The sequence below is a fragment of the Mobula birostris genome, chromosome 2, assembly GCF_030028105.1.
Source record: "Mobula birostris isolate sMobBir1 chromosome 2, sMobBir1.hap1, whole genome shotgun sequence".
NCBI lineage: Eukaryota > Metazoa > Chordata > Chondrichthyes > Myliobatiformes > Myliobatidae > Mobula > Mobula birostris.
In genome coordinates this window covers 124,840,711-124,867,087 of record NC_092371.1, presented here as the reverse complement: position 1 = coordinate 124,867,087, position 26,377 = coordinate 124,840,711, and the positions used below count along the sequence as shown (strand labels likewise).

General features: G+C 43.1%; 1 protein-coding gene across 4 annotated transcripts in view; it reads left to right on the top strand.

The window, feature by feature from the left end:
* daam2 (dishevelled associated activator of morphogenesis 2) overlaps nucleotides 1-26,377 on the top strand; it is a 698,379-nt gene that overhangs the window by 599,941 nt on the left and 72,061 nt on the right. For all 4 annotated transcript variants that reach the window (XM_072247466.1, XM_072247475.1, XM_072247485.1 and 1 more), the window contains exons 14-18: nucleotides 1,021-1,326; nucleotides 8,920-9,027; nucleotides 15,618-15,724; nucleotides 21,790-21,874; nucleotides 24,652-24,758. In XM_072247466.1, coding sequence (XP_072103567.1) covers nucleotides 1,021-1,326; nucleotides 8,920-9,027; nucleotides 15,618-15,724; nucleotides 21,790-21,874; nucleotides 24,652-24,758 — 713 coding nt within the window. The remainder of the gene's footprint in view (nucleotides 1-1,020; nucleotides 1,327-8,919; nucleotides 9,028-15,617; nucleotides 15,725-21,789; nucleotides 21,875-24,651; nucleotides 24,759-26,377) is intronic.

Here is a 26,377-nt window from a genome sequence, read left to right as displayed (position 1 = left end):
ACTGGACAGAGCCCTTGAAGACATTGCCTCTCCCACAGAAAATGATGTCACTCTTTGTAATGTTTGTATAGTCTGGTCTGCTGGGCATGTCTCACAACCTTACTGTTAGCAATGCATTATCTGGACAAAGATGCATAATCTAATCATAAATGCCCCTTAACTGCAACAGTAAGTCACTTAGTCTCACCCTATCGGATTCAAAATCAGATTATTTTATTGTCCTAAACACCAAGGTGCAATTAAGTTCCTTGCTCACAGGAAGCTTACAGAGAAAATCGTGTACTTGGTAAAAATAAATATAACCATAAATACAGTGCTGAACACAATGGCGCCAAGAGAGCAATAATGTTCTCTCTGTCCTGCATTGTTCCCCCAACTTCTCTGAATAAAATTAACATTTTCTCTCTCTCTCTCTTAGTTCTGAGGAAGGATGCTGGACTTGAAACAATAACTTTTCCTCCCTCCACAGATGCTGCCTGATCCGTTGAGTGTTTCTAGTGTAAAGACCGCCTCTGGGTTACAAATGGCTTTTCTTTTACAGATGCCCTTGTTGATTTTGTCCATAAGTTGGAAAATGCACAAAAATCACTTGATATAGTTGCCATACTTGAATAGTATTTTGGCAACATAAGTACACAAGATTGATAAGAGAAAGAGCACTTATTAAGAGTGGAGGGGATGAGAGGAAACTAGTTCTGCTTCACATAAGAACAAAGATATGAATGTATGATGGACTTTTAAATTTAATATTATGGGTCATGTTCAGGCAGAGGAGATTTAGTTTAATTTGGTATTGTGTTCAGCACAGATATAGTGGGCCAAATGGCCTGTTCCTGCATTGTTCTACTCCATGTTTAGGGGTGCTCATTCATATCTATGGAAGTCAGTAAATCAAGGGTTCAAAGCCCTAGTATGGTCTGTATTCTGCTTCATGTGCCTCGTCAACAGATTTGTTGTTGACCTTTATTATTGTTAGTATTCTGCTTTCCTTCAGCGTTGTTTCTTTTCTTCTCATTGCAGAATGGAGTTTGCCTTTCCTTTCCTCTTCCCCCTCCACCGCCAGGGGGGCCCTTCCCCCCGCCCCCTCCCCCAATGCTGGGCGAGCTGCCACCGCCGCCGCCCCCTCTGCTCCTTTATGATTTCCCGCCACCGCCTCCCCCTCCGCTGCCTCCCGGAGGGCCACCTCCCCCGCCCGGTGCCCCTCCCTTCTTTAACTGTGGCATGCCACCCCCGCCTTGCCCCCTCACCATTGGAAGCATGAGGAAGAAGGCCATTCCACAGCCGTCTCACCCACTGAAGTCCTTCAACTGGCACAAGCTGGCAGAGGTAAGGAAAACTTATTCTCCCTCAAAAACGAGTGGGCTCCTTTAATTTAGACTACACATTCTCCCTCTCAGGGGCTAGAACCAAGACCCCTCACAAACCCCTCTTGCCAACAAAGGAAGTCACGGCATGGAATGAACGGGCCTAGAGGCTTGTTTGCCTCTGTCGGTTCTTTTTGAAATCTAGTTGCCCAGACAGTGCGGGAGAGATGGGAGACGGGTACATGCATGGAGAGATCCTATAATCTGAACATTAGCAGGGCACAGGTTTAATGTAAGAGGGGAAAGCTATTCAGAATGAGATTCCAGAGGAGGTAGTAGAGCTGAGTATAATTACAATGATTAAATGACATTTGGACTGGTACATGGATAGGAAAGTGGGCCAAGACTGTGGGCCAAATCCAGGTAAATGAGATTTTCTTAGAAAGCAGTTTGGTCGGCATGAATGAATTGCACTGCAGTGCCTGTTTCTGTGCTTTATAATCCAGGAATCTGCAATAATAAGACTTATTTTCCGTCAAGTGAAGTCAACTGATAAATTAATCATGGTCAGCATACTTGTGAGAGTCTTCACAGTCCCTCTACATGATCATGCCTTGGGATCTTCGGAGGCTGGGGGTGGGGTAAGGGAATGGCACTGCATGTAGTGAGTTGTCCAAAAGATAGTACATCTAACCATGCCATAGTCCCTCACTAGGGCAGGTGGAACCTGCCAGGATGAAGGTGAGGGCCTTGCCCAGTGAGTGCAGAATTTCAGTGTGTGGATTCTTAAGGACTACTCTTCCGGTGCATGCTTTACATGGCCCACTGCACCCACAAGGATACTGTGGCTTCAAATTAGGCTATGATAATAGAAAAGTAGCAAATATTCCATAAATTTTCCTGTCAGGGTTGTCAGCTCTGAGCTGAACATCCAAACCTGGAGGACCGATGGACTACCCTTACTTTAGTGTGGGTAACCCTACCAGGAGCCAAAGTACAAGGCCCTGACTCCAGATAACATAACTGTCTGGATCACTGAGGCATGCAAGCCTCCAAACCCTACAACAAGGTTGTGGTCCTCTTGGAGGAAGAAAGCTAATATCAATGATCTTATTCATGAAATTCCTAGATTGTTAAGAGCTTTTTGATTCAATGAAAACTGTGGAAGAACAGTTGCTGTCTTTAACTGGTCTATACCCAGCAGTAGACGAAGATCTGGAATGAATGAGTCCTTTTAAGGATGGCAGGCTGTGTCTGTGCATGGCAAGATCCCACAACCTGAACATTGGCAGAATGTGGAGGAGAGGGGAAACATGGCAGAAAGTGGGCTACCACGGGAATACTATTTGGGCCCCACCAACTCACAATCTTTACCAACAGTTTGACTAAAGACACCAAAACATAATATTTGCAAGTTTACCAATGATACAAAGCTAGTTGGAAACATGAATAAGTGAAAGGGATGGAATGAGGATTTAAAGGAGTAAAGTGAATCGGCTATGATGTGGCAGATGGTGTATAATGTAAAAACATGTGGGGTATTTATTTTGGTCGACATCTCAGATCATGAACCATTATCTGGACCGTTGTGCAGATGAAGGGTTTTGACCTGAGACATAGACTATCGATCAAGTCCATCGACTGACCTGCTGTTCCTCCAGCCTCTTCTTTGTTGATTCATGTTCCTGTATCTATGGTCTTTTGTGTCTCCCTTCAGATAAGGCCTTCTGTTTTAAAGTTAGGAAGATTTGAGATGATCCTTTGAAACATTCAAGTTTCTTAAGGGGTTCAACAGGAAGACTACTCCTCTTGGCTGAGGAGATCAGAATAGGAGGGGGGAACAATATCTGAAAACAAGGCCTTTGGGAGGAGTTAAGGAGAAAGTCTTTCATTCAAAGGGCAATCAATCTTTGGACACCTCTACACCCAGAGGATTATGGAGGTTCAGTTACTGAGTTAATTCACAACTGAAATCAGGATAATAGTGATACAAAGGTAGTGCAAAAAAGTAGTATAAGTTGGTAAATTGATTTATTACTGTAACATTTGCTGAGCTGCAGGGAAAAACTTTGTTTTTCATGGCGTCCATACACATCATTTCTTCACATCGGTGCATTGAGGTAGTAGAGAGGAAAATAATAACAGAATGCAGACTGAAGTGTTTCAGTTATGGAGGCAGCCTCTGCAAGAGACAAAATGAGGTCGATTGCTAGGTCAAGAATTCATCTTGTAGAGAACCATTCAGAGGTCTCCTAACAGTGGGATAGAAATTGTCCTTGATAGAAGTTCATCTATGATCTAACTAAATGGCACAGTAGCCTCGAGGGACTGAGTGGCCATTTCATGTGGCTGTTTCTTATATGCCTTGACCATTTGGACTGGTAGACTGCAATAGTGTGCGGAAACGGCCCAGCAAGATTCACTTCAGTGAATTAATTTTTGTAGTCAGAATGCAATGATACATTTCTGAGTAACGGTTTTTTTCAAAGGATTGGCAAAAAGTGTTGGCTTTCCCAGTGCTCATCACATTCCAGGCAATAATGAATCACAGTAAATTTCAAAAGTCCTGGAACTATCCAGCTTCACGTTCTACGTGGTCTTTAAAAGCTGGGGAGTTCCAGCTGGTGAGGTTGGAGCATCATCTAGCCATGCCCTCTGGCATTGGCTATGAATGGTAGAGAGTGTACTCTCCTCTTTTGGGGTTCTTAATATTGCTTCTAAGAGAGATTCTCCTGTACTCTCTGGTCTGGCAAGATTCCCAGCCATCCTTTTCCAGCTTTCCCACACACAGACCCATGTAGAAGAATCTTTGGAGTCAAGTGGATCAGAGTAATGCTTTTGAATAACTGATCAGCTATCAAGTGAAGCATGAAGCAATTATATATTGTTTGTTTTTTCTTGTGTTTATTAGCTTCCAGGACCTGGATATCAGTTTCAGAGCCAGCATTTATTGCCTATTCCCAATTGCCCCAGAACGGAGATTCAGACTGAGTCATTCCACAATTCATGACTCTGCTATGGTGTACAGTCACACATAGGTCAGAAAAGTTAGGGACAGCTGACGTACTCTTCAGAAGGGCATTTGTGAATCAGAAGGCTTTTGCAACAAAAAAAAATCTGGTGATGTCGTGGATGTCATAATCAATAACAAGCTGCTTGCTTATAAATTCCAGATTTTGTGCTCTTATCCACCCAAGTTCCAGTTTAGCTGCCAAAGTCATGACAGGCATTGCATGCACACTGGAGACACAAGAAACTGCAGATGCTGGATATCTGAATCAACACACAACAAGCTGGAGGAACTCAGTCAGGGAGGCAGCATCAGTGGAGGGAGATGGGCAGTCAGCGTTTCGGGATGAGACCTTGCATCTGGATTGATGAAGGCGTCAGCCCAAGTCATCTATAGATGCTGCCTGACCCACTGCGATTCCCCTTTGTGTTTTGCAATTCATGCACACCCCCATTTTAGCATCTTTGAGAAAACAGTACTCTGATTTGCATAGGTCCGTGAGGGCCCTTTGCTCATGTTCCACCTTACAATGGAGTGTCTGCCCTCTTAAACATATTTATACAACTCTCCGTACTGGCGCAATAGTGTTTACTCAGTTGGTAATTCAGAGGCCTGGTCTAGTTTGAACTCCCCCAGTCCTTTCCCCAAGATAGGGGAGTAAAACACTTGGAGGCTTAGATTTAGAGTGAGAGGGAATTTAAAAAGGGACCTGAGGGGTAACTTTTTCATTCAGCGGGCGGTGAGTATACAGAATAAGCTGCCAAAGGAAGTGATTGATGAAGGTAGATTAATATAATTTAAGAAACACTTGGATAGGTACACAGAGGGGAGGGTCTTGGAAGATATGGGCTGAACACAAATTCAGAATCAGACTCATTTCTAATATCACTGACACATGTGGTGAAATCTGTTGTTTTGCACAATAGTATGTGCAGTAAATTGAGACAATTTAGGGGGTCAATATGCTTGGCATGGATGCATTTGGCTAAGGGGCCTGTATCCATGCTGTATTGCTCTATGAATCTATAAAGATCCGAATTCTCATCCGTCCTTGAAACCTGCTGAATTTAAATTTAGTCAGGTTGGAAGTCCTTCTACTTTGACAGGTTACATTAATCACCAGTCCCTCCCCCCCCACCACCTCCCTCCACCGACTTCGCATTTTATGGTGAGTCTGCCTTCTGGTGACTGGGCTCTCTCTCCTCTCTTCACTATTTTATGCCGGTCCCTGACTCTCACCCTCTGGACACTTAGTCAATTCTGCGAAGGTGCTGCAGTGCAAAGGCAGGCAGCCTATGCAAAGTCTTGCCATTGCGATCCAGCACAATATAGCAGTGTTGGGATCTTGCCCTGGAAGCGATACCATGATTGAGTTTAGATCCACATGATTAGAAACATAGAAAACCTACAGCACAATACAGGCCCTTCGGCCCCCGAAGCTGTGCTGAACATATCCTTACCTTAGAAATTACCTAGGGTTACCCATAGCCCTCTAATTTTCTAAGCTTCTAAGATTATATATAGAATAATTGATTCCTGAAGAGATTACATACTGGAATCTAATCGAGGGGCCCAAGGGTTTATATATAGAATAATGGATACCCTGGGACTGATTACAGACTGGAATCTAATCAAGAGGTTCAGGAGGTTTATATATAGAATAAGGGATACCTTGGTTGATTACAGATGGGAATCTAATTGAGGTTTCAGGAGGTTTGAGTGTAATGGATACCAGAGGTAATTACAAATCGGAATCAAATCGAGGTGTTCACAGGTTTATGTATAGAATACCAAAGGTACAGAGGTGCATCCATCGGACTATCAGCCGTTTTCAACTTTGCAACTTTTGTATAATTTATTCGTCGTGTTGAGGGATAGAATAATGTGCTGGTTAAGTTACAGGACTATCAGTCAGAGTTCTGGATTATTGACCCACAGACATGAGTTTAAATACTGCCAGGACAGCCTGAGAATTTTGATTCAATAAATTTGGAGTTTTCTCTCAGTGACAGTCAGAATCAGAATCAGGTTGTGAAATTTGTTATCTTTGTGGCAGCAGTACAATGCAATACATAATAGAGAAAAACTGTGAATTACAGTAAGTGTATATATAAAATACTTAAATAAGTAGTGCAAAAATAGAAATAAAAATAATAATAACAAAACTCCCAGACTGTTGTAAAAGAATGATCTGGTTCATTCAGGAACTCAGCTGTCCTCACCTTGTCTGGCTGACAGATGACTCCTACCTGCCCCCTCAGTTTGAAGGCAATTAGGAGAGGACAGTAAGACCATAAGTTCATAAGACATAGGAGCAGAATTAGGCCATTTTGCTCATTGAGCCTGCTCTGCCGTTCCATCATGGCTAATTTATTATCTCTCTCAATCCCATTCTCCTACCTTCTCCCCATAACCTTTGTCACCTGCACTAATCAATCATCTCTCAACCTCTTTATGATTGGGCTCTACAGCCGTCTGTGGCAATGAATTCCACAGATTCACTACCCTCTGGTTAAAGAAATTCCTCCTCATCTCTGTCCTACATGGATGCCCCTCTATTCAGGGGATTTGCCCCCCCCCCGTCCTAGACCCACCCAGTATAGGAACCATCTTCCCCACATCCACTCTATCTAGGCCTTTCAATATTCAATAGGTTTCAATGAGATTCCCCTTTATTCTTCTAAACTCCAGTGAGTACAGGCCCAGGGACATCAAGCACCCCTCATGTGTTAACTTTTTCATTCCTGGAATCATTCTCATGGACCTCCTCTAGACCTTCTCCAATGCCAGCACAGCCTTCCTGAGATAAGAGACCCGAAACTGCTCACAATACCCCAAGTGCAGTGTCAACAATGCCTCATGAAGCCTCAGCGGTACATCCTTGCTCTTATATTCTAGTCCTCTCGAAATGAGTGCAAGCATTGCACTTGCGTGCACTGCAAGCAAAGTGATGGTATTGCCTCTGACATCCACATATTAGGAGCAAGTAAATCCTAAAAATGGTCAAGTCCCCTACAGGGCTTTGCCGACTTTAAAATGACTTAATTTAACAAAATCCAATTTTACACAAATTCTCCCATACATTTTAAAAGCTTTTTTTTCCAAGCAGTTACTGATAATAATAAAATATTTCATTGTGTTTATTAGTGACTAGATGCAGTGTATATTCCATTAGTGTTAGGGTGATTATTTAATGAAATGAAAAAATTGTACTAAGTGTATATAGAGAGATATGATATAGGTAGGTGTAGAAAATAGACATTTCTGATTTACAGAGAAATTGGCTGACAGACAGTTCTCAGGAACTGAACTCTTATGTAACCAGGGAACTGCCTGTACTGGCATGATTCTGGAGAGAGTTAGGGCTCTGAAGAAGGCAAAAGATCTAATCTCGGTTTCTGAGGCACAGTTTGCACTGTAATCTGTTTCCAACGAATGCACATGCCTTCCCAGGTTAAAACATTTCACTGTAAACCGTGTACTTGCTGTGTAACTTGTTTCCCATCAGAGTGTCTGAAACATTGGTTGTTGGGCGAAATGAAACTCAGGTTATTGCAGCAATATGCAAACTGCCTCTTTAAAAAAGCTCCAACATGGGATTGTTTCCCACCCAGTGAGCTCATTAGCTATTAAACAGCGGACTGCTGCAGGGGCAAAAAATCAAATAAACTGCAAACTTAATTCAGTCTAGTCAACCCTATACATCTACGTACTTAATAATTCATACATATATTCTTGGGAGAAGTCCCTAAATTTCTAGGTAACAATTCTATGGGATTGGAAATAAGTAGCTAGAGACTCTAGTCGAAGATGGCACATCAAGTTGAAGCTGGCAAGTCCTTAGAATGCAGTAACAATTCTTTTTCCCCGTGTGTATCTAGACTGCTCTGTGTGACACCTATCAAGGGAAGGAATACTATGTTTGAACTTCGAAATTTCTTTTAAAAGTTTTATTTTAATTTATATGGCTGCAATCTGCAAAGTAAGGAAGTCTTACATTGGGTGTGCATACTGCTGGATCGTTTGTAATAATGCTTTGAAGTTGCCTTTAACTTGATGATTTTGAACTGGACATACCTCATGAGGTGAGTTCATTGATTAGTGTAAGTGAACTGATTAACTCATAAACTAAAATCAAATAGTTTGAAGATTGTTGTCACTCCTTCCATGTTACATTTCTGATTTTGCTCCCATAACTTTGTATACCTCAGCACCTCCAACCTCTGTTCATAACTGAAATGCTCCATCCCTGGCAATATCCTGGTGAATCTCTTCTGCACCTTCTCCAATGCTACTGTATCCTGCCTACAGTGTGGTGACCAAAACTACACAGAGCATTCCAGCTGAAGTCTGACTGGTGCTTTACTGAAGACAAATTTTGATATTTCTCCTTCTGAGGTCACATGAAGGCAAAGGGCTGAAAGTAGTCAAGGAGATAGTTTGTAATCAGTGTTCCACAGAGAGGTAGAAAGGTTTAAAGAAGAAGTTGCAGAGTTTGAAGTCTGTCTCATATTACACCAGTAGAAGGCTGAAAAATCATAGCTTGCAATGCAGAGAATACAAGCTTTGCAAGTTCATCCATGTTACTGTGGTTGACTCTTGCAGAACAGAATCGGGGGCTCAGTGTGGGCTGAGATCGATGACCTCCGAGCCTTCAGCATCTTGGACCTGGAAGATTTTGAGAAGATGTTCTCAGCTTACCAGAGGCAGCAGGTAAGTTCTTCATTCTCATCTGTAATGAACCTATATTGTTCATATAGAAATGGTATTGTGAATTTTGTTCAACTACAGAACTACAACTACAAAGAGGGGCTTAGCAATGGAGAGAGGTTAGGCAGACTAGGACAGATTTCATTGGACTATATGAGAATGAGAGGTGATTTTATGGAGATGTATAAAATGGTTAAAAGCACAGATGAAGTGAAGACACACAGTGTGTTTCCCAGGATTGGGGAATCACGAACCAGAGGACATTGGTTTAAACTGAGAGGGGAGAGATTTAATAAGAAAATAGGAAGAAGTTTTTACCCAGAGGTTGGGTCAGTATAAGGAAAGAGCTGCCAGATTAAGTAGTTGAGTCAGGTACATTAACAACGGTTGGATAGATACATGGATAGAAAAGGTTTAGAGGGATATGGGACAAATGTGGCTAACTGGGCGAGGCTTGGTCAGCATGGGACAGTTGGGCCAAAGGGCCTGTTTCAGTGCTGGATGACTCGGACTCTACAAGGAATGCCGGGTACAGATAACATATTTGCAAGGATATGTCTCTGAGGGTTTCTGCTGACAGGAAGCTCAGTAGCCAGAGCCATAGGGTTAGAGGAAGAATAAATCGGAGTTGAATTAAGGAGAGATTTTTAATGCAGTGAGCTGTTTTGATCTAATATAGGAAAAGGTATTGGAAGCAGATTTAATGGTATCTTCCAAAACTGCATAAACTTTAAGGAGAATTAAATGTAACATGAAAAAAACTTACTGGAAAGGTCTTTTACATGGCTGGCACACAAAGTATAGTAGCATTGTGTGAGTGTTACTGGAAAAACTTGGAACTCTGATCCAGATCAAATCCCAGCACAACAGCTGAAAAAATGTAAATGCAGAATCAGCGAAGATTTACAGCATCGAAGAAGCACACTAACTCGTCAAATCGGCAGTGGGTCTGAGTACGAGGAATCTAGCCTTGTTCTCATGCCTTCTCCCCAAAGCCCTAGAAATTCCTTCCTTTCAAAAACTTGTCTGGTTTCCTTACAAGTGAATCTGTGTTTGCTGCTGCTTCTGGCAATATCCTTCCAACCCTAACCAAGCCTTGTGCTAAAACAAAAGGCAGTTTTAAATGTCAGCTTGTTCTTCTGCTAGTCACCTTCAATCTTTGCGATAAAAACAGAAAATGTTGATCAGAGTACTCTCAATGTTCTGGGTTAGCACTGCTCCATCAGAACTGTGAACAAGAGAAGGGCATTTGCAATAGAAGAGAATGAGGGGGGAGCAATCTATAGAATAAAGGAGCATTGGTGCTACAAATAGACAGATGGTTGCAGACCCGAAACATTGACTTCTCTTTCTACTGATGCTGCCTGACTTGCTGAGTGTTTCCAGAGTTTTTGGATTTTATTTCAGGTTTCCAGCATCTGCAATTAGTTTTTTGATTTGCTCCTTTCTTCCATGTCCCCCAGTTACTGGCTCTTCTGACAACTGGAGAAGTTAATCATATCCTATCATGAGCCATGGAGACCATGAAACTGCTGCCATTAAAAGCCCAAACACTGATACCCTTCACGGAAAGGAATGTGCCACCTTTATCCAGTGTAATGTGACTGACTCTTCTTAACTTCCTCCTCAATCCAGGAATGCTAAGCCCTTTGGCCTTGCAAATGACATGAGTGGGTAAATTAGACAGAGAAGCACAGGGCACCAATTGGCCTGTTAGCTAGTGCTTGAAGCTGGTTGATCCGCACGTGACAGTTCAAAGTCCCCTGAGTCCTTGTGAGTCACTTAGCTTTAGCCAGTATGATACTGCTCAGAGCCATAGCTACTCGTCTCATTCTCCCAGCAACCATGACCGCTTTGGCTTCTGCCATTACATCCATAACCTCCCTTCGGCTTCTCAGTTTGCCTTCCCCCTGCCCCCCCCCCCCCGACCTACAGCTCAGAAGACAGCCCCTTTGGCCTAACTTATCCATGTCAACCAGCGTGCCTTCCCATTTGATTGCATTTGGCCCATATCCCTTTCAACCTTTCCTGTCTGTGAGCCTGTCCATGCCTCTGTTTTTCTCTCATGTTGGTAGAAGCTAGCTTGGGAATATTCCCCTTGAGATGAGCTCACTCTAAATCAGGGGTTCCCAAGCCGGGGACCCTTTGTTTAATGGTAGGGGTCCATGGCATAAAGAGGTTGGAAACCCCTGATCAAGATCATCCCTCATGTTTTTACTGTACACGTTCCTGAATGAAAATACTCATTCCACCTCGCCAGGTTTTATATCTCATATCACAAACCTTGGGGGAAAAGAAGAGTTGGTTGATCCACAAGATTGGGGCCGTGTAGTAGAATGGTGATTAGCACTGGTGACCCAGGCTCAATTCCCACTGCTGCCTGTAAGGAGTTTGGACGCTCTCCCCATGGCCATGTGGGTTTCCTCTGGGTGCCCCGACCTCCTCCGACAGTTCAAAGACGTATGGGTTGGTAGATTAATAGGTCATAGTAAATTGTCCCATGACTAGGCTAGGATTAAATCAAGGGATTGCTGGGCAGACTGGCTTGAAGGGCCGGAAGGGCCTACTCCGTGCTGTATCTCAATAAATAAATAAAATAAAGATTAGCCTGGTTTAAAAAGCCAATGTTTTATATAGCTATCATATAACACATAACGTCTCCGTATTTTAGCTGAATAATGCTCAAGACCTGGAAACTCATACTAACTGCTAATCATCCTTATGATAAATGCTGTCCTAATCCTATGGAGTCTTGCAGTTTTGACCCATCAGGTCTGTGCTGGCCATCATACACTAATCTGACTGATCCCTGTACCTCCCATTTCCCTGTCAGCTCCTCACACATTCTACCAATCCTCTAGGATGTGGGTGGCGCAGTAGTGTAGTGGCTGGCGTAACGCTATTGCAGTGCCAGTGACCTACGTTCAATTCTGACGCTGTTTGTAAGGAATTTACACGTTCTCCCATGATCTCGTGGGTTTCTTCCGGGTGCTGCAGTTTCTTCGCACATTCCAAAGACGTACCAGTTAGTAGGTTAATTTGGCTCATGCGTGTAATTGCACGGTGTGGGGGTCATTGGGCCGGAAGAGCTTGTTACCATGCAGTATCTCGAAATAAAAGTGATTAGAGGTTTTCTAATGAGGAGGGATTAGTTAGTTGAGGTTACTTCCTTCAGAGCAGAAAAGGTTGTGGAGAAGTTGAAAAGAAGTGTATAAAAACACAGGGCTATCCAGGATTATAAGGATGGTAGCTTAGAGAGTGATCAATAACAAAATAAGAAAATATGTGTAACACTCACTAGGTCTTGTAGCAATCTATGGAGGCAAAAGCTGTTAGCATTTCAGATCTGGGCACCTTCAGAATTAGGAGTGAGAGAAAGCTAGTTAGTTCTTAGGTGGGTGTTGGATAGAATAAAGGGAATATCTCTGATGAGGTGAGACCAACTGATTAAATGTAGCAGTCAGTATCCAGTTAGGATTAAATTATGCTTCTTTGTCAGTGTAATGTAATTATGTCTCTTGGCACTCACCACAAGGCTGTGGAACATGTGCAACAGTTCAGACTTGGTGCATTTAGGGGGTTATCTCTGCCCTAAGAGAGGTATTCCCTAGTTTTCCCCATTCCTTGCCGGTCTTCTCTGCTACTGAAAACTAACTTGCTTTTTATCTCTCCCAATTCTGATGAAGGCTCCTAGAACTGAAGTGTTAACTGGTTCTTTTCCCGCAGCTGGACGTTTCCAGTGTTCTCTGGTGTTTGCTTCAGATTTTCAGCATTCTGCAGTTTTTAAAAAAAAAATTTCAATAGAAAACAGTTGGGAGGGCACACAGATTTGGGAAGAGAATCCAAATGATACGTGAGTCTGGGAAAGCGTTAGAACCCGCAGTCGAATAGCATCACCCATCCACAAGATGGTGGACTCAGAGTCTGGGAAGTAAGGGCTGTTTTGAGAGCTATTTTCCAGCCAGTACATGTTGGAGAGACGACTTCAGTGCCTTAGTGTTTTATGCTTCTATAATATTACAAGAATAATCTCTCAAAAGCAAATCTTTGGAATCTAAAATAAAAACACAGAATGGTGGAAATATTCAGTGGGTCAGGCAGCATCTGTAGAGAGAGAAACTGAGTTAATAATTCAGATCAGTGACCTTTTTGATGACCTGCTATCTACTTCCATAACCTCCTGCTTTTGATCCACTAACTAATTCAGCATGCTTACTTATGTAGCATTGAAAAGATGTCAGCTCTGGGAAGAAAAAAGTTTCCTCAACCCAGCTTGATAGTTAAAACAACCGAGAGGAGATTTGTTCTGTGAAGGAGCAGTTGATTGGTTTATCTTGCACCTTCAGGCTGATATTGATCCAGTAAAAGCATTTAGCTCTGCCTCCCTCTGTCGTGTGTGTGTGTGTGTGTGTGTGTGTGTGTGGTGAGAGAGAGAGGGAGTTAGTGCATATACACCTTTGTGTATCTGAAGCAAATGAAACACAGAGTGCACTGGTACTTGGTGGAAACTTGGAGTATTCAGGCACCTGTCAATCTAAATCTCTCACTGCAGTTTACATGATGTTTATGTGCGAGCATGAAATGTATGCATTTAGTTTATCACACCCTGACATCTGCCTTGTCTTCTTCATTTTTGGCAGAATGAGCCCTTAGCAATTACATAGGGCAGCCGAGGAAGTGGAGAGACAAGGGTTAAGTATATTGCATCAAGCAGAAAGTGAGCTGTTGAGCAGCGAGCCCTACGAGATTAAATCCACACGTCCTGTTTGCAAGGCCCATCGAGTAGCATTCTGCTTTCAATCCAGTTTTGGCTGTCTCCACTTTACACCCATATAAGGTTGTGCCATGCCTCCTTCACACTGCCTTGCAGCCTGTCAATCGTTCCAGCCCAGGTTGGAAAGGCTGCTTAGAAGTGAAATGCAAACAAGTGTCTGGGGATAAGTCCTTCTGTAAATAGCCGAGCTCCAGACCAGGCAATGGCTCCACTGTATCTTTCAATCCAAAATCCTGGAGGAAAATTGTTAAATTAGTTTATTACAGTCACATGTACCAAGTCACAGTGAAAAACTTCTGTTGCATGCCACCATAGAGATCATTTTATTACAGAAGTGCATCGAGGTAGTACAGTGGAAAACAATAACAGAATGCAGAATAAAATCCTACAGTTAAAGAAAGTGCAGTGCAGGTAGACGATAAGTTGCAAGGCTATTATGAGGGAAATTGTGAGGTTAGAGGAGATTTACAACAATGTTGCCTGGATTGGAGAGCATGCCTTATGAGAATAGGTTGAATGAACTTGGCCTTTTCTCCTTGGAGTGACAGAGGATGGGAAGTGACCTGATAGAAGTGTATAAGATGATGAAAGGCATTGATGATGTGAATAGCCAGAGGCTTTTTCCCAGGCTGAACTGAAATAGTTAATAGTCATAGTCATAGTCGTACTTTACTGATCCCGGGGGAAATTGTTTTTCGTTACAGTTGCACCATAAATAATAAATAGTAATAGAACCATAAATAGTTAAATAGTAATATGTAAAATTATGCCAGTAAATTATGAAATAAGTCCAGTTCCAGCCTATTGGCTCAGGGTGTCTGACCCTCCAAGGGAGGAGTTGTAAAGTTTGATGGCCACAGGCAGGAATGACTTCCTATGAGGCTCTGTGTTGCATCTCGGTGGAATGAATCTCTGGCTGAATGTACTCCTGTGCCCAACCAGTCCATTATGTAGTGGATGGGAGACATTGTTCAAGATGGCATGCAACTTAGACAGCATCCTCTTTTCAGACACCACCGTCAGAGAGTCCAGTTCCATCCCCACAACATCACTGGCCTTACGAATGAGTTTGTTGATTCTGTTGGTGTCTGCTACCCTCAGCCTGCTGCCCCAGCACACAACAGCAAACATGATAGCACTGACCACCACAGACTCGTAGAACATCCTCAGCATCGTCCGGCAGATGTTAAAGGACCTCAGTCTCCTCAGGAAATAGAGACGGCTCTGACCCTTCTTGTAGACAGCCTCAGTGTTCTTTGACCAGTCCAGTAACATGAGGGGGCATAGTTTTAAGGTGCTTGGAAGTAGGTACAAGGGGGATGTCAGAGGTAAGTTTTTCCACACAGAGTGGTGGGTGCATGAAATGCATGCCAGTGAAGGTGGTGGAAGCAGATACAATAGGGTGTTTTAAGAGACTCTTAGATAGGTACGTGGAGCTTAGAAAAATAGAGGGCTCTGTGCTAGGGAGATTCTAGGCGGTTTCTAGAGTAGGTTACATGGTCGGCACAACATTGTGGGCCGAAGGGCCTGTAATGTGCTGTAGATTTCTATGTTCTATGTTTACTGAACTAAGCTACACTGTTGCTTTTTACTGAATACTAACTCACTTTGGCATGTTTAATTTTTCTATATCCTCGGCGACCTCTCCTACTCAGGACCTGCTCACTAAAACTAACCTGCCTAAACAGGTGAGTGCAGCCTCCTTTCACTTTGTAGTAGGCCATCATCCACTGTGCCTTTGAGACGGCGGTCAGTCATCTGACGAGTGCTCCGTCTGATGAAGCACGTTTTAACATTTCCTTTCTCCCTTCCATCACAGAAAGAGCTTGGCTCAAACGAGGACCTCTGCCTCACCATGAGGAAGGTGAAGGAGCTGTCAGTGATTGATGGACGGAGGGCGCAGAACTGTGTCATCCTGTTGTCGAAGTAAGTACAAAGATGAAGCAGCAGCAAAGCAGAGAATTTGTTAGCTGTCAGTCAGGCTGGTGTGCGGGGGAGGGGTCAACATCTCAGGCAATGAACTACAGGGCATTGTCAGCTGATCTCAACGACTTAGAAAGCAAATCAACTTCTTTACATGACTTCACTTCTAGAGATTTCATTCAAGTGATGTGGTTTGGGTATTCTGCGATTAGAAAAAAGTACAGATCGTCCCTGGGTAATGAATGGGTCCTGTTTTTACTGTCAACCATAAATCAATTTTGCTGGTATGTCAGAGAATGCCCAAACATCAGTTGATATGGTAATTATCTTCAAAGTGTGGTAATGAATGGCATCAATAACACATAAGACTGATATGAAAGAATGATTACTGAACTGGAGAAAAAGGTGAAGCTAGTCTTACCACTTGTGGAAACAAATATCTGTATGTATGGCAGACTTCTGAATTTATGAATATGTTGGGAGCTTATTCGTATAGATGGGTGTCCACTAGTTGGACATTTATATACAGTACTGCATGAAAATGCCAGGTATCTCTTCTTTGTAGCTCCTTCCCCTTCCTACTCCTTCATTTTCACTTTCTTTCTCTTTCTTTTCCCTTTCTCCTGTTATTCTTTATCTTTCTCTCTCGTTCTCTCCTTCACTTTCTCCCTTCCATTTTCTTTCTCCTTGCCTCCTCTCATTCTCTTTCATTTTCCTTATCCGTTCTTCCTCTGCTTTCTTTGTCTCTCTACTTCCTCTCTCTCTCTCTCTCTCTCTCTCTCTCTCTTGCTCTCAGTTTCTGCTTTAACAGGAGAATACCGTTGCCTGAGAAGAAGGTTCTTGACTACCTGCCGTATCTGGACTCATAACTTTGTAAACTTCTATAAGCTCATTCCTCAGCTTCCTACATTCCAGCCTATCCAATGTCTTCTTACAACTACAACCCTTTATTCCAGGCAACATTCCAGTGAATCTTTCTGCAGACTCTCTTTTAACTACCACATCCTGTAGTGTGGTGACCAGAACTGAACACAAAACTTCCTTCCAAACGTGTGCGCTGACTTCCACAGCACTGTCTCACCCCCCACCCCCCAATCTCTGTCTGAACCCCCCGACTCATCTTCCCTCACTCTTCTGGCCCATAAATTTATCAGCACGAAGTAGGAACTGATTAGGCACACCAGATGCTACAGGAGCTCAGGGGGTCAGTCAGTGGATGACGTTTTGGATCAAGACCCTTCATCAGAACTGTTCAGTAATTATGTAGTAGATATGATTCTGGTCCAGATGAAGAACCTCAACAGAAAATGTCAACTACCCATTTCCCTCCATAAATGCTGCCTGACCTGCTAAGTTCCTCCAGCATCTTATGTGTTGCTTCAGATTTCAATACCTTCAGCCCTTGTATCTGCAAGAACTGGCCAAGCCTCACTTGGAGTATTGCATGCCGATCTGGCCGTGACGCTAAAGGAAGGATGAAGTTGTGCTGGAGAGAGAGTGCAGAGGAGATTCACCAGGATGTTGCCCAGAGTGAAGGACTTTAGTTATGGGGAGTAATTAGGGAGGTTGGACTTTTCCCCTGAGAAAAAGAGGCTGAAGGGTGTATTGATAAAGTATATAAAATGATGAAAGAGATAGATATGGCAGATAAAATATTTTTTCTCATGGTAGGGGTGTGAAAATCGAGAGGACAGTAGTAAGAAGTAGAAGATTGAAAGGAGGTTTGGGGTAATTTTTTTTGGACACGAGAGAGCGCAGGTGCTAGAAATCTTGAGCAACATACAATAAAACAAAATCCGGTCCATTGAAGGGTCATGGTCTGAAGTGTCGACTGTTTATTTCCCTCCAAAATTACTGCCTGACCTGCTGGGTTCTTCCAGCATTGTGTGTGTGTAGTTCATGTCTAGAGCAGGGGTTCCTAACTTTTTTTATGACATGGACCAATACCATTCAGCAAGTGGTCTGTGGATCCCAGGTTGGGAACCTCTGCTCTAAGGGGTTGCCTCATATTGTGCTCTTGACTGAAGTGCCACCGTATCTCAGGGCCAAGGAGAAGAACGAACGCACTGTTTCACCGACTTTTCACTATATACCACCAAACTTCACGGCCCACCAATCTTACCCCAACTCTTTAACTGAACACCCATTTCAACACCACCTGGTCCTGAATTGTCCTGAATTTTCCTTACGACGTTCCACAGTGTTGCAGTGTTTGTGAAGGAAAGGGCAAATCGTTCACTGGCAGCAAGAGGTGGCAGAAACAGAAACAGTCATTGTCCTCCGACATGAGTTGCATAAGTATTCAAGGGAAAGAGCAGAAAACGAGATTAACGCCATAACCCGTCGAGGAAATGAGGCCGGGATGTTGCTGAATGGTTTGCCAATAGATGGAGTCACTAACTATTGGCTTGGAGCCAATAAGACAAAATATGCTGGACAAGTTGGCATTTTCCATGGCTGAGAAGAGATTTGATGGTGTGTACAATGATATCTACTTTAGATAGGGTAAGTTCAGAGAAGCTGTTCTCAGTAATAGATGGTTCAATGTCTGAGAGCACATAATTATAATTTTGGGTGAAATGCATGAACTTGAATGGAAATGCTTTTATTTACTTAGAGACCGGATCTGATCTGGAATTCTTAGTCAGCAGGAGTGGTGGAATCAGAGTCAAGCTCTGCCTTCAAAAAGCCATTCTTATGGAAAACCAGCTTGAGTCGCCATTTTCAAGAGGGGCAGCGGGTGGGCCAGTCAGAAAGGAAATGCAGTTGTATGAGCAACAAATCCTTGGGAAGACAGGGACAAGTATCAATAGCAGTGGTTATAAGCCTTCACAGAAAAAAAAATTAATGTATGCAGTCTATTATTCCTCATAGTTTGTTTAATGTTGCACTTCAGATGTTGGCTGTGTGATACAACACAGACACACAGCCATGCCGTAGATTTATGAGGGTGTTCTGTAGCCAATATAGAAAATGGTCTGTTTTCAAAGAAACAACCATAATTCATCAGTATCTTTATTTTCATTGCACAATGTGTAAACAGTGGAGATGGTGGGACGTTTAACCTATCTGTTAAAAAGCCCATTAAAAAATATTTGCTCCATACTTTAGCAATTCCTCAATTAATAGGGGAAACTCCCTTGCTGGATACTAAATTATACGGACCAGCATTGTTATAAATATACCCTTCTACTGTGCTGAGCTGGCTAACCTCAAAAGAGATGCATTAACCCTTTTACCTGAAAATTCAGCTAGGCAGCAAGGAGGAGATGGAAAATCCAGGGTGGGCAGGATTGCCTGAATGGTCTTCTTCACTGCCTCAGTTTTCTGCAGTTGCTCAGAAATGTTCAACCAGTGTAAAGCAGGGCCCTGTAGAAAGAAACACTGTAATGAATTGATCTTTATAAACAATATGTAGATTGTTTTTTTTTCATTTTACCTTGGTATGTAACAACAATAAACTAAATACATCTTCACAAGCAGCAGAGAGAGGAATGAAGCACGAGTGTCTTAGACAGAGTCATGGTACCGTAAGATTGTTATGATGTAGAGTGTATGCCAATACTTGGTAGACCCATCTTGTCAATTCCATTCTCCAGCTGTGACTCCGTTCCCCACTCCACCCACTGACTCAGCAAGTTGTTCTACCTTGTCCAATTGCCCTTCAAAAGTCCTGATTGAGTCCTTTCACCCTTTCATTGATCAGATCCAAATTCTGAGTGTTTTTTTTTTCTCCCTGACATCTCCTGTATATCTTCAGCCTAAATTTTTAAATCTTTATTCTGGATCCTTGAACCACCACCTATGGGAAAACTCAGATCAGCTGACTGTTTATTCATTTCCACAGATACTGCCTGACCTGCTGAGTTCCTCCAGCATTTTGTGTGTATTGCTCTGCATTCCCAGCATCTACAGAATCTCTTGTGTTGTTGATAAATTGGTTTATTATTGTCACATGTACTGTGAGTGAGGCCTCCATCAGTCAGTGTTGACCAGGGATGTTACATCCTAGCTGTCTAGATACACAAGCCTGGGTAGTGCAATATGGAGAACAAGCTGTTGCCCATGTAGCAAGCTCCCCCCTTGCCAAGCGTCTGATGAACCCACAGGAATGGCAGAGACCGATACAGTTTGGTCCCAGCGGCGTCACAAGAGTTGCCAGTCAGCTTTGAACTCAATGTAGGACTGCCTTAGGGACTCCAGCTCCAGATTTTTCCCTCGGGGTTTAACCCTGAGGCCTTCCCTTTGAGTGGGCAGCAGAGGTTTGAGATCAGAGGATTCCTTCTCCTAGATGAGCTGCCAACCACTGCTGACGAGCCCCATCTAAAACCCAAAGCAACTGGTTTTGAGGCACCAGTAAACCCGGCTTTGCCCCTTCTCCTGTCAGTAGGAACGTCCCGCCAGGCTCAGTAGCTAAGCCACACAGGAAGGCCCGGAGCTGGACTTGGTTGTCAGAGGTCATTTGAGGCGCGCGTCATTGGGAGCATTTAATTGGTCGTGGGAGTTTGTCCTAAATACCACCTTCGGCTGTATCAACCTTACAAAACCAACTACGTGTACTAGTGTAGGAAAACTCTATATGCACGCCATTTATAATGATAATTTGATTACAACTGAGGTAGTACAAAGGAACATAATAATACAATGCAGAATAAGGTGTTACTGATACAAAGAAAGTGCAGTGCAGGTAGACGATAAGATGTAAGGTCGTGATGAGGAAGACTGTGAATTTAAGAATCCTTCTTGTTTCCTAGGGGGTATTCAATAGTCTCATAAAATGGGATAGAAACAGTCCTTGAGCCTCGTGGTACATGCTTCCAGGATTTTGTATCTTCTACCCGATAGGAGGGGTGAGAGGAGAGAATCTCTGGTGTGGGGGGTGGAGGGGGGCTCTTCTTGAAACACTGAGGCAGCAAGAAGTGTAGAAAGTCCACGGAGGGGAAGCTGGTTTCTGTGACGTGCTGAGCTGTGTTCGCAACTCTCCGCTGTTTGTTGAAGTCTTGGGCAGAGAAGATGCCACACCAAGCTGCGATGCATCTAGAGCCGATGCTTTCTATGGTGCATCAGTAAAAATTGGTTCAGAGTCAAAAGGAACAAGCCAAATTTCTTTAGCTTCCTGAGGAAGTAGGATTTAAGCACATATACACACTGGATCCCCTGGCTCTGCATACTCTATTGAAATATGCCTTGTAGTCCATGTTGTCTTTGTTTGTATTGCATTCCCCAGCAGTGTGGGGCCAGCCCTCATTGTCCACGTGACAGAAAGTATGGAGTTTAAGTACAATATCAGTCTTGAGCACGGAACTCTGCTGCAGCACTGAGCTCTTCAGTAATTTCACATATAAAACAAAATTGACTGCAGTTTGAAAATGAATGGCTGCTGGTCCATGGGGTCCTTTACGCTCAGCTGGGATTTCAGATGTAGCCCAGTTTTACATGTCCAAACAACACCAAAAATGGATTACACCAAAGATTCTGTGTGGATTATTCTGCTCAAGCATTTGTTGTGAAGATTTAGCACTGAGGGTTAGACATTCATGTTAGGTAAATGTATGATATAGGAGAGGATGCAGAAATTTGGTCCCACTAATTAGAACTTAGAACATAAAATATTAATATTCATGTGCCTTTCCAAAACCCTCTTGATCGCTTTCATCTTATCCACTATCACTCCTGCCAGTGTATTGATTGTGATAACTAAGCAACACTATAAACAGTGTGCAATTAGACCTGCACAGTGCACAGCTAGTGGAGCTGCTACCTCAAAGTTCCAGAGATCTAAGTTCAATCCTGATCGCAGATGCCGCCCCAGTGGAATTTGCAGGTTCTCCCTGTGACTGCATGGTTTTCCTCCGGGTCTTCCTATTTCCTCCCACATCTCAAAAAAAAACCTCGAGGTTGCTAGGTTAATTGACACTGTAAATCACCTCTTGTGTGTAGTTGAGTGGTAAAATCAAGGGAGAGTTGATGGGAGTCCAAGAATGGGACTGTTCTGTGGGAACATGAACATGAACATGAATGGGAGGGTCCTATGGAATGAAGACAACTTTGTTCTTTTCTACTGTTAGGTTGAAGCTGTCCAATGAGGAAATCAAGAGAGCAATCTTGCAAATGGACGAACAGGAGGACTTGCCCAAGGACATGTTGGAACAAGTAAGAACACTGCCCCCTAGTGATATGCTGGGTTCAGCGACTGGAATAGAATAGGGATGGACTATCGTAAGGCTGGGCATCACATAGAAATTGCCAATCTACTGCCTAGGGTGAGTGAAGGGATCGAGCTAGCTGGCCCCATAAGTGCCAAAATAGATCTTGGTGCTCAGAGACTGATGAGGGAAAATGGGCCATTCCATAACCCCTCTCTCACCGGAGAGAGGAGGAAATGATCTGGTTCATTTCAGATTGATTTAAAATGTACGTCATTATTAATTCCAGGCAGACGCCTCTGGACTCTCCATTGAGTCAGAGTTCAACCTTGTCATAGGAACGGGAGTAGCCATTTGGCCCTATGAGTCCGCTGTAACATTCAACATTGCCATGACTGGTCCTCTATCACAGCGGTCCCCAACCACCGGGCCACAAAGCAAGTGCTACCGGGCCGTGAGGAAACGATATGAGTCAGCTGCACCTTTCCTCATTCCCTGTCACGCACTGTTGAACTTGAACATAGAGTTGCCAACTGTCCCATATTTGCCGGGACATCCCGTATATTGGGCTAAATTGGTTTGTTCCATACGGGACTGCCCTTGTTCTGTATTTCCCCCGTTAAGGTAGAGCGTTCCTATGAAATCTTTCGTGCCGAAATGGCGTGAAGCAAAGAAGCAATTACCATTAATTTATATGGGAAAAATTTTTGAGCATTCCCTGACCCAAAAAAAACCTACCAAATCATACCAAATAACACATAAAACCGAAAATAACATTAACATATAGTAAAGGCAGGAATGATATGATAAATACACAGCCTATATAAAATAGAAATAACGTATGTACAGTGTAGTCGGGAAGATGAAGGCAAAACCGATTTGTGGGGAAAAAATCGGCACGTACGCGCATGCGCACGTCACATGCTCAGTCACGCATGCGCACACAGGTGCCCGCACAAGGCTTCATGGTCACGGTAGTCTTTCCTGGGGTAAAGTGTCCCGGGATTTGACTGCTACTTTTGTCCCTTATTTGGGAGTGAGAAAGTTGACAACCCTAACTGTAAAAGACATGTTCAGGTGAGTTTAACCCTACTCGAACACCTGCCCCCACCCCTGCAAGAATATTGTCAATATTAAACCGGTCCACGGTGCAAAAAAGTTTGGGGACCCCTGCTCTGTCACTACCACATTCCTGTTCTTACAACGCTCCTTGATGTCTTTTGTGTCTAGAAATCAGTCTGCTCTGTCAACTCACAGCAAGGAAGTGACCACTGGATCCAAACCAGAGCCAATTGCAACTCCCATTTGCTCACTGTAATGAGACAACAGCCAGGGAGTCGAGTCCAATCGGCACCTTGTGTACTCACATGTAAGACAAGGCTTTGGGATCCAGCCTTATAAATACATGTGATCGTGCCAGTCCACGCCAACACTGAGATCCAGCCCAATATATTTTCCTGCTTCTACTGGCTTGTACCAATGTTCATGGGATCTAGCCCAGTAAATAGTCTTAGCATTACTGGCTGCCAGCAAGATAGTAGCCAGAGGAACCATTCGAATAGCTGACCCAGGTCTTACCAACTCGCTACAAGTCTAGCGCCAAAGTGTCCTGCCAATTATCAAGGCTCCCCTGAACCAGTAGCCACATGCCTAACCCTTGGCATTATTACAGCAGATATTAACACGGTATCTCAGCAGGAGTTGAGGGTTATTGCTTTTGCTGCATCCATACAGCTTTCGATTAAGCAAAAGGAGTATGAGAACCTTGTTACACTTGATCCAAATTATCCCTATTCTGACATCCATGTCAAACCATCTCATCAGACAGGCTTCCTGGAACTATAATTCTTCCAACAAGTTGATGTAATTGCATTTAATTGGAGGTATTTGGCACATCTTCATGAATGTTACAGTGAGCTCTGGTGACTAATCCATGATGATGTGAAGTGCCGGGATTTCATATTATGTACCTGACTTTAGGTAATTAATAGTTTACTAACCAGCTTGTTATACACACATGCACCAACATACAATGAAAAGTTTTTGCATGTGATCATTCTGCACATACTGTAAATACATCAAGATAGTGGAAAAGGTTCTAAACAGCATGTAGAATATAGTATCAGAACTACCAAAAGGGTAACAATAAAAATGCAAGAGTTTATTTTTAGAGTAGAAGAAATCTATTCAACAGTCATAATTATGGTTGGGTGTGGTGGGGTGGAGATACATCTCCACCAAAGGAGGTGTAAGATGCTTCTTCGTTCTGCTGGCTCCCCCAGACCCTGATCAAGGTCAACTGAAGCCAAGGAAGCAGGTGGTGGATGGTCATATAAGCAGCTGGTTTATTTATTATCTATATAATCAGTCCTGGTTATGCGACCACTGAATCCAGGCAGACAATCTCTGAAGACTATTGATAACGGCTGGGGTCACCCATCTTCTAAAGACACTACCCAGAAGAAGGCAATGGCAAACCACTTCTGTAGAAAGATTTGCTTAGAACAATCATGGTCATAAGAACATAACTGCCTACGTCATACGGCACAGAACATGATGATGATATAATAAAGGTGGCTTGTGGAGCCCTGGTAGGATCCTTCTTTACTAAAGAAACCAAATTTGCATGGCTGATCATAGAAAGTTAACCAGCTTCAACATGGGAGGTGGGGAGCTATCTGCTTCAGGTGCTATATCAATTAGACCACGGATGTAGATAGTGAGGTCAAAGAGGTCTGTTCTACAGCCTTTTGAAATAAATCACTGTAACCACTTCCTTCACAGCTCCTCAAGTTCATCCCTGAGAAGAGCGATATTGACCTGCTGGAGGAACATCGACACGAGATCGAGCGCATGGCAAGGGCTGACCGCTTCCTCTACGAGATGAGCAGGTTGGTTACATGATTAAATGAGGCACTGTCAGTCCTAAAAGTCCACCTGCAGGGGGCAGTATATCCGGAGTTCATGGAATGCCTGCAGGAATGGAAGAGTTTAACTTTGCAGTTAGACTAGGGAAGGTGGGGTTGTTTAAGGGGAAAGAAAGTTGAGAAGTAGATCTGATATGTATGCTGTTTAAGGGTTTGATTGCTCTGGAGATTCACCAGGATGTTGGCCACAATGGAATTTTTCATTTTGAGGAGAGACTGATAAGATGTGATTGTTTCTCTTGGAGCAGAGGAGGCTGAGGGGTAATCTGATAGAGGTGTGTATAATTATGAGGGGCATAGATGGTGTAGATGCCAGTAAGCCTTCCCCTTTAGCAGAGGTCAGAATCAGAATCAGGTTTAATATCACTGGCTTATGTCGTGAAGTTGTTAACTTAGCAACAACAGTACGATGCAACTCATGATAAATATAGAAAATAAATAAATTACTGCAATTATATATATGTATATCAAATAATTAAATTAAAAATAGTAGTGCAAAAACAGAAATAATAATTTTAAAAAGTGATGTAGTGTTTATGGGTTCAATGTTCATCCATTTAGAAATTGGATGGCAGAGGGGAAGAGGGGTGTCTGTAATGAAAAGGCATAGATATTAAGGTTAGGAGTAAAAGGCTCAGAGAGTATCAAAGGAAGAACTTTTTCCGACTGAGGGTAGCTGGAACCTGGAATGCGTGACCTGTAGGGGTGATGTGAGCAGAGACTCTTACAACAGTTAATTGGTACCTGAATGAGTTCTTGAACTGCCAAGGCTACAAACCGAGTGCTAGTAATTGAGAGTAATATGGATAGTCAACCAGCTGGCTGGGCTGAAGGGCCTGTTTCTATGTTGTATAGTTTCATGATTCTGTGGTCGAGTAAATGGAGGGGAAATGTTCCCATTAGTGAATGATTCAAGGTGCTAGAGGACATGGGAATACATATCTAAGATGTTGTGGAAGAGATGCAAGTGAGATGTGAGGAAGAACGATATTGTGCAGAGGATTCCTGTCATCTCAGCATCACTTGCCTGTGGAGCCAGCATGGTGTGCAGACTGTAGAGTTGCCATCTCATACTCTAGGGACATGGTTTTGACATTGGATGCTTCTTGTGTGGAGTTTGCTGTTTCTCCCTGTGGATTTCTCCTGTGTTCTCCAGCTTCTTCATTGTAAATCACTCCTCGTCCTCTGTCATTGTAATTTAGTTCTTGATGTAAGGAAGTGGCAAAGAAAACAAAGGGGAGTTGATTAGCATGTGATAGAGCAGGGCTCCTGGGGTGAGAATGGCCTGTGATATAATAAATAAGGAGTAGGTCGTCAATCTGTGCTTTTAAAGAAGAGTAGGGTGGTCACTTGATGGAAAATGATTTGTAGGTCTGCTACAAATGGGTTGGCAAATGGGACTGAATTGTTTTGTTTGCTTGCACCATAACACAAGATAAAATAGATGACAGAAGAAACAGAATGTAGTGGAAGTACTCAGCAGAACAGGCAATATCTGGGGAGCAAATCTTTCAGGTCAGTAAACTTTTCTACAGAACTTGAGGGGTTTAGCTTGTCCAGTTTCATGTGAAGGGATCTAAAAT